Source organism: Nomascus leucogenys, chromosome 12 (genome assembly GCF_006542625.1).
Source record: "Nomascus leucogenys isolate Asia chromosome 12, Asia_NLE_v1, whole genome shotgun sequence".
NCBI classification, from domain to species: Eukaryota; Metazoa; Chordata; class Mammalia; order Primates; family Hylobatidae; genus Nomascus; species Nomascus leucogenys.
In genome coordinates, this window is record NC_044392.1 from 39907459 (window position 1) to 39916850 (window position 9392).

At 41.0% G+C, this 9392-nt stretch overlaps 1 protein-coding gene across 1 annotated transcript; it reads right to left on the reverse strand.

The window, feature by feature from the left end:
* On the reverse strand, positions 1-7716 carry DUSP12 (dual specificity phosphatase 12). The gene is made up of 6 exons (XM_003258774.4): positions 7345-7716; positions 5400-5513; positions 5197-5315; positions 4720-4816; positions 3903-4089; positions 1-375 (listed from the first exon to the last, which is right to left on the reverse strand). Exons 1-6 carry the CDS (start codon positions 7686-7688, stop codon positions 214-216), a joined length of 1023 nt encoding a protein of 340 aa, XP_003258822.3. The 5' UTR covers positions 7689-7716; the 3' UTR covers positions 1-213.
* Positions 7717-9392: the final 1676 nt, after the last annotated feature.

Genomic DNA, 9392 nt, shown 5'->3' on the forward strand with positions numbered 1-9392 from the left:
TCTGGTTATAAAAGATTTTAATATCAAAAAAAGTACATGATCAAAAGGCTTTGATTGCCATGTAAAGCATAGTTTCCACGTTACATCAAGTGATTTTATCTTCCCTCATTTCAAATGAAATGTTGACAGCATAAACAATCTTCCATGAATGATAAGAAGCAAAGGCAACACATATCATCTGCAAGTTTCTTCCCAAGCTATAAAATATCATGTTCATATTTTTCTTGTTTGTGATCCGAAAACAGGCAATATTTTCATTTCATCCACTCTATTCTTATGTATTTGAAAAGCAGGTGTTATCCACCTACCACAAGAGCACTGTTCACCATACCAGTTGAAGGAACCCAACTTGGCACTGCATTTTGGGCAAAGAAGCTGAAATAGAGCAAATGTGTTACTTTATTCATTCACTTTTATACAAAAGTAATCATTATCTTTGGCAATCAATATAGGATATAAAAACAAGACACGGTCCCCACCTTGAGTTTATAATCTAATCAGTGAGATAAAATGCATTGGAAATTCACTGTAATAGATAGTAGACTATAATTATCGCATAGAAAGAATGTTGTATTCAGGGAGATTGAAGGGAGAAAGGTGAAGCTTGCGATTTGATTAAGGAAGGTTTCACGGATGTGGCATATATATATATATATATATATATATATAGCTTTTAAATCAGTTTGTAATTTAGGACTTCAGATGAAAATGATCATGGCTAAAGTACAGAAAAGCATGTTAGGATTTTCATGCTATAATACTAACTGTGTGTATTGACAGCATATGAGTCAGATTCTTAGCTATTTAAAGACAAACTGATATTCTAGGAAAATAGGTAAATCAAAAAAGCCTAATAAGGCAACAGCATTTTCTTCTAATGTAGTTAGTTATAGCATTAATGTTTATGTTTAGCTCTTTGATTTGTGCATAGTATAAGGTAAGAGTTTTTATTTTTAATCTTGAGCTATAGAAAACTAGACATAAAAGTCAGAAGCGGGCTGAGTGTCGTGGCTCCTACCTGTAATTCCCAGCACTTTGGGAGACCGAGGCAGGCAGATCACCTGAGGTCAGGAGTTCGAGACCAGCCTGGTCAACATGGTGAAACTCCGTCTCTACTAAAAACACAAAAATTAGTTGGGCATGGTGGCAGGTGCCTATAATCACAGCTACTTGGGAGGCTGAAGCAGGAGAATCATTTGAACCCAGGAGGTGGAGGTTGCAGTGAGCCAAGATCATGCCACTGTACTCCAGCCTGGGCAACAGAGCGAGACTCCATCTCAAAAAAAAGAAATTCAGGAGCCATAAATAAAAAAACTAACAAATTTTATTATGTAAATATCCTTCGTTTTAATATGACAAAACATAAAAAATCTGATAAGCAATAGACTGAAGAAAATAGTTGCAATATACTAGATGAACTATTAACATCTAGAATATATAGAGGTCCCACAAATGAATAAGAAAGAGACAAAACCCATAGGCAAATGGGCCTAGGAATATGAGAGCAATTTATAGAAAAGGAAACTGTAAATGGCTGGTAAATACATAAAGATGGTGGTTGATGACTATTTTCATAAAATTCCAATTAAACATTTTAGGATTAACATTTTTTACCCCACAGATTAACAAAATGTTACCAGTTTTATAGTATCTATTACGTCAAGGATATGGAGTAACGAGTACATGCATTCAGCTACTGATAACCAAATTTGTATGGGCATTTTGAATATCGGCCTGGAATATCACTAATATTTAAAATACATTTTTCAAGCCAGGAATTCCACTTCTAGGTATATATTCTACAAAAAAAAATCAAATATGTATACAAATAAGTATGCACAGGATTTAGAATCTTACATAAAAATGTATTTAACTTGGTTGGAGGGTGTGTGTGTGTGTGTGTGTGTGTGTGTTTCCCAGGTTAAGTAAAATTAGCAAGCCAGAATCACAAGTCACAAAAAAGAAAAACTGATAAATTAGATATCATCAAAATTAAAATCTCTAACTGCTACAAATAATACCATCAAGAATGGGAAGTGAGGCTGGGCGTGGTGGCTCATGCCTGTAATCCCAGCACTTTGGGAGGCTGAGGCGGGTGGATTACCTGAGGTCAGGAGTTCGAGACCAGCCTGACCAACATGGAAAAACCCTGTCTCTACTAAAAATACAAAATTAGTTGGGCATGGTGGCGCATGCCTGTAATCCCAGCTACTCAGGAGGCTGAAGCAGGAGAATCACTTAAACCCGGGAGGCGGAGGTTGCGGTGAGCCGAGATTGTGCCATTTCCAGCCTGGGCAACAAGAGCGAAACTCCGTCTCAAAAAAAAACAATGGGAAGAGTGGGAATGTGAATTGTGATGTGATATGGTTTGGTTCTCTGTCCCCATCCAAATCTCATCTCAAATTGTAATCCCCACGTGTGGAGGAAGGGAGGTGACTGGATCATGGAGGCAGATTCCCCCATGCTGTTCTGGTGATAGTGAATGAGTACTCATAAGATCCGATGGTTTTATAAGTGTTTGACAGTTCCTCCTTCACACATGCTTCTCTCTCCTGCCATCTTGTGAAGAAGAGACCTGCTTTCCTTTCTGCCATGATAATAAGTTTCCTGAGGCCTCCCCAGCCATGCAGAACCATGAGTCAATTAAACCTCTTTCCTTTATAAATTACCCAGTCTCACGTACTATCTTTACGGCAGTGTGGAAATGGATTAATACAAGATGGTTGCAAAAACCACTGTGAATACACTTTAAAAACCACTGAACTGTACACCTTAAATAGGTAAATTGTATGTTATGTGAATTATACTATAATAAGGCTGTTTTTTTAAAAAAAGCAGCATCATCTGAAAATGTGAGTTTGATCATATGGTACCACTTTCTAGGCAAGACACTACTCATAAGCAGTTTCCTCATACACAACATGTGAATATAACTGCTCCACCTATTTTATAATGCTATGGCATTCTTCAAATGGTATAATATAGTGAAAGGGTTTCATAAACTAGCCACTATACAAACTTTTATACAAACCATACAAACTTTCAAAATCGTTATTAAGATTATTATTATAGAGTACCTTCACATTAATATCAAGTAAACCTAAAGGAGAAATGTGGCTGTCATGGCACACTCCAACCAAGTTAAACCCTTTTTTATGTAAAATGTCACATGAACTGCATTCTTTCTTTTTCTTTTTTTCCCTACCCACTGGTTATAGGAGCAATAGGATGAGCTGCATTATTTAACTGGAAATGAAAAAGAATCTCATAGCAAAACATATTAAATTTCACTTTCCTAAAAGATAAGAAAAAAAGCGAGACACAGGAAGCCAACAGAGAAAAAGAAAGACAAAACTTTTAACCTAATTTTAAAATCCCTGATTTACCCTACTCTTGTTACAAAGTTCAAATTTTGTTAAATACATTTTTTCTTTTGTTTTTTTTTTTTTATTAAAAATTTTTTGCTTTCTTTCATAGAGATAAGGTCTCACTATGTTGCCCAACCTGGTCTCGAAACCCTGGGCTCAAGCGATCCTCCTGCCTCAGCCTCCCAAAGTGCTCAGATTACAGGCATGAGCTAATGAGGCATGAGTGCCCAGCCAATACATTCTAATTAGTTTAAAAATAAATGTTAGTCTTATATTTGAAAAAATATAAATAGTCTTAAAGGAAATTTATTAACTTAGACCAGGGTTCTCAACCAGAAGTAGTTCACTATGTTGGATCAGCTGGTTTTTGAAAAATATTTTATTTTTGATAGTCTTATCTATACTAGAAAGATACAATCTTCAGAAATAAAGAAATTAAGAAATGGAGCAAAACACTACTTAAAATAGAGCTTAAAATGCAAGAAGGAATAAAATATAGATGATAGAATAAAATTGTAGAAAATGTTTTCTCACCTGTCCATCCATCACTCCCAACAAAGCAGATTCCATCCACTGTACAGGTTCAATGAAATAAGATGTACATTGAGCTTGCCTCCCTGTGGTAAGCATGAAAGATGGTGTCATTCTCTTGTGGGCAAAGGCTATAGGTCCACTTCCTTCATGGTGATCCAGAATACTAGAACTTCGAAATAATGATCGCCTGCAACCCACAAACAAACAAAAACATTAATGACTTACAAAAGGATGAAAACATGGATGAAATGTGCAGTATTTCTTTTTTTTTTTTTTTTTTTTGAGACAGAGTCTCACTCTGTCGCCCATGCTAGAGTGCAGTGGCATGATCACAGTTCCCTGCAACCTCCGCCTCCTGGGTTCAACCAATTCTCCTGCCTCAGCCTCCTGAGTAGCTAGGATTACAGGCACCTGCCACCATGCCCAACTAATTTTTGTATTTTCAATAGAGACCGGGTTTCACCATGTTGGCCAGGCTGGTCTCAAACTCCCAATCTCAGGTGATCTGCCTGCCTCGGCCTCCCAAAGTGCTGGGATTACAGGCGTGAGCCACCGCACCCAGCGAAATGTGCAATATTGCTTAGAGAACAAAATAATGTAACATTGATTACGCTATTTAAATTTTCAATAACCCTTACAATCTGATTATTTCTCTTTTTAAGAATTTATATTCTTTCTGAAAACATATCTGAACTAAAAATTTCTATATTATTCAATTAAACAAAATATTCCTACAGAAATTTAAGAAAATAAAACGTTAAGTACTTTTCAGCTACGGAGACAAGATAAAATATCCAAAGGATACAAAATATTTTACCTGCACTTTCTACACTTGTAGAGAACCTCATCTTTCAATCCTTGTGAAATGGTGGTTGGGTCAACAGCAAAGAGTTCTTGAGGTAAATTCTGCAATTCTATATGACATAATTAAAATGCATTTATTTGTCAAAATCAACTCTGCATTTTCAGATAAATTCAGTTAATGTCAAATTGAGGCAACAAGTGCTAACCTCAAAAATTAAAAAAAAAAAAAATCAAATTCCAGTGTTGAGAAATCAGGCTAAGGTAGGAGAGGACAGTGATTTAAGTGCTTAGGTTCTGGGTACAGGCTGCCTGAATTCAAATCCTGACCCTGCCATTTATAAACCATGTGATTTTGAATACGTTATTTCTGGCTAAATCAGTTTCAAAAATAAACAAGTTTCTCAGGGATTGCTGGAAGTAAGGTAAAGCATACAATGCCAAAGTAAATGACATCTAGAAAGCCCATTACACACTAGCAATTATTACTTACCTGGATACTTCTCTGTAACCTTTTGTAAACGATATTGCTTATAAATTGCACTAGAGGTATCCACTTCACATCCCATTGCCTGGTATAATTTCAGTTGCCACTCAAACCCCTCATTCATCCTGTAATGATAAAGAAACATAAAGTTTCATTTTCTTAAAATTACATCACAAAAGCATAATTATTACTATAAAAAAAGAACCCACTTAGCCTCTGGTTTGAGAATCTGGAGCTTTTCATAGGCTTTTTCAAAGGGAAGCTGGTCAGTCTTCATGAGAAAAGCAGTTATTATGGCCACACTTCGACTGACTCCTGCATGACTGAAAAAGAGACCTTTAAAATAAAACAGCAAACAGCAACAATTAAAAAAAAACACACAAAACCCAGCCCCCTATTAATAGTAAAGTTTAGGCCCACTTCATTTCTACTTCTCAAATAAGCCCATTGCCTCTGAAATATTATCAATGTACAAAATAATAATTCCTTTTTCCTTTTGAATTCTGAACCATGTGAATGTATTACCTATTCAAAAATAATAACGGTAATTTTTAAAATTTTTAAAATGGCTCAGAACGAATCCAAACTCCTGGCTAGACACAGTGGCTGACCTAGGCCTGAAATCCCAGCACTTTGGGAGGCGAGGTGAGAGGATTGCTTGAGTCTGGGAGTTGGAGACCAGCCTGGGCAACAAAGTGACACCCCACCTCTATAAAAAATTAGCCGGATGTGGTGGTGCCTGTAGTCCCAGCTACTCTGGAGGCTGAGGCGGGAGGATCATTTGAGCCTGGGAGTTTGAGACTGCAGTGAGCTGTAATTACACTACTACACTGCAGACTGGGTGACAGAGCAAGACCCTGTATCAAAATAAAAACAAATAAAACAAAACAAAAACAAATCCAATCTCCTTTCATCTTAGCATTCAGGGACCTTAAAACCTGGTCCCTGACTTCTTTCGATTCTGTCACTATCTTCTGTCTTTTATGTGCTCAATAAATTTAAACGATTGGGCCGGGCGCGGTGGCTCACGCCTGTAATCCCAGCACTTTGGGAGGCCGAGGCGGGCGGATCACGAGGTCAGGAGATCGAGACCATGGTGAAACCCCGTCTCTACTAAAAATACAAAAAATTAGCCAGGCGCAGTGGCGGGCGCCTGTAGTCCCAGCTACTCCGGAGGCTGAGGCAGGAGAATGGCGTGAACCCGGGAGGCGGAGCTTGCAGTGAGCCGAGATCGCGCCACTGCACTCCAGCCTGGGTGACAGAGCAAGACTCCGTCTCAAAAAAAAAAAAAAAAAATTTAAACGATTGTTATTATACTCCAATCCAACCAAGAACTGCTTAGGGATACCCATTTTCTTTTTTTTTGAAATGGAGTCTCGCTCTGTTGCCCAGGCCGCATTGCTGTGGCACGACCTTTGCTCACTGCAACCTCCACCTCCCAGGTTCAAGTGATTCTCCTGCCTCAGCCTCCCGAGTAGCTGGGACTACAGGTGAGCGCCACCACGCCCAGCTAATTTTTGTATTTTTGGTAGAGACGGGTTTCACCATATTAGCCAGGCTGGTCTCGAACTCCTGACCTCGTGATCCTCCTGCCTCCCAAAATGCTGGGATTACAGGCGTGAGCCACCGCGCCCTGCGGGATTCCCATTTTCTTTTTGTCTTTGCTGCAACCATCTCCTCCCTAGGCAAAGCCCAGGGATCCTTTAGATCCAAATCGATTCACCTCTTCATCAACCACCCCCCACCCATCCCAAACAAAAACATTTAACACTAAATCTTCGTAAATCCCGTTTACAAGACACCAAGCAACCTAATCTGCATTACAATCATCGGGGAGGGTGTCTAGCTTCTCCAACAGAGCTGTAAACTCCTTGGGATGTAGGTAATTTGTCATTTATCAGATGATACCTACCCCGCCCTCTGTTGCTGTAGGAAGAACCAACTAAAGCATGAATGAATGAAAGCCTGCACACACCAGGTGCCCGCCTCCAGCCTCCTCCTCTCTTGGATACACGCCTCCTGCAGGAGGCAGCGGGAGGAGGTTCACGCGGCATGACCGCGCTCATGTCCTTCCGAGGGCCTCGGAAGGAAAAGGGCGTCGGGGGCCGGCTGGAAGCTTGACGGGGCACGTCACCCCCTGACCCGGCCACTCACCAGTGCACCAACACCGCACGGCCCTCAGCGCGGGCCTGACCGATGAAGGCCACGCACCGGTCCAGATGGCTGAGCAGGTCCGTCTCGGGTTTGTCCAGCGCCGGCACGAAGAGGTGCCATAGACCCTCGACCCCAGGCCCCGCCTTGAAGCTGGGCTCCTCCGAGTCCACTGTTAGCACGGCCGTGATGCCCGCTTCCCTCAAGTGGTCTGGCTCCGCGACGGCCGCGGCCCCACCGAGATACAATCCTGGCTGCACTTCCAGCATCTGCCCGGCGCAGCTGACTCTGCTGGCGCTGGGGTTGCCGAGCTCGCAGCCATGACTCGGGCCCGGAGCGTCCAACATGGCCGCACCCAGAGGCCAGGCGGCTCCCTGCGCTACCATCGAGTAGACTCCGGCTAGAACATCCTTCCCCTTCGCCAGCCTCAGCGGCTCAGCTGCTCCCTCGGAGGACCACGTCGGCCGCAAGAATATGGACTTATCGCTGAGGGGCGGAGCTTCGGCCCCATTCAGCGCGGCCTTTCCACCCGTGTTCCCTCTGACCCCCACCCCCAAAGTTGATGGTAAAGGATAAGCTTCCCCAAATACAGGGTTTCTCGAGCTCTTAGTATTGAAATTTTCAGGAAAGAGATATCAGGAACAGCTGAACTCAAATGTGAAATAAAGGTCGCACCAGCTGAATCAGAAGCATCCTTTTATGCATTTGAAGTCAAATTTTTTCCAATATTATAAAGCCATCTGTACTTTGCATCTTATGATTATTTTTCCTTTTTCTGCCCAATTTCATTATTGGGGTGTGAATCCTTGTTGATGTTTACCGTCTATTTATTTTGAAGATATTAATCCTATATTTTTGTAAGTCAATGTCCTCCAGTCAGGACTACCAGAAACCAACTTTAATTAAGCAAGTGTCATGAGCTATGGAGAATTTCAGGGCATCTCAGCACGAGGATGTTAGGAAGATCCTATACAGATTTGGGGCTTTTATTTGGGGATTTTGGAAAGAGTTTAAGGAAGCAGGCTTTGCTCCAGACTGAATGCTGCAGGAAGGTACTCAGTACAATGAGTATCTTTTATATATCTTTTGTATAGGGAGGACAGGTGAGAGAGATACTAAAGCTGTAATTGGTCAAGAAGTAGTAGCTATAGTACTGGTATAAAGATAGATCCATCGACCTGTCTCTATTCTGGAGCAGAACAAACCCTTGCGTGTGGAGTCCTAATTAGGGAAAAGGAGTCAGGCTGGCTAGACGAAGGGAAGTAAAAGGAGAAAGCAGATAAGCCATAAGTCTGCCTTTCTTCGTGGTCCAGGACACATAGCCCTGCTGTGCAAATAACTCACAATCTGCCTGTGCCCAGCCATCACCAGACCCTCAGCTGATAGAAAAATGGAAATTAGTTCATTGCAACCTTGGCATTATTAGTACTGCACAAAGCCCTCTTCTGCCCACAACATAAGCACCATTCTACAAAATCCCCAGCAAACCTTTGTTTCCTAGCAGTCAGCTTCTCTCTTGCTGACCTGCCTGTTGCACCCTTGCAATGTATTTTCATACTTTATCTAATAAGCCTGCCTTTCTTTACCTACAACTGTGTTGGTAAATTCTTCCTGCCACCCGTGTCACCAGCCCAGAAAGCTGCTGATCACTTGCAACATTGCATATATGTTAGAATAATCTTCAAAAAGAGTGCCAAGACCACACAATGGAAAAAGGACAATCTCCTCAACAGTGTTGGGAAAAACTAGATATCCACATGCAAAAGAATGAAGATGGACCTTTACCTTTGACCATATACAAAAAATAACTCCAAATAGATTAAAGACCTAAAAATATAACATTCTTAGTAGAAAACTTAGGGGGAAAGCTGCATGGCCTTGGATTTGATAAAAATGTTGAAGTAGGTAAGGGTCAATGGTCTCATTGTCTAAGGTGTTATCCGAACTTGTTGTCTCACGACCGAGAAAATTAAGGAACGTGGGCACGAAGAGTGAGGTTGAAGCAAAAGTTTAATAAGCAAAAGAAGAAAGCTCTCCACAGCAGAGAGGGG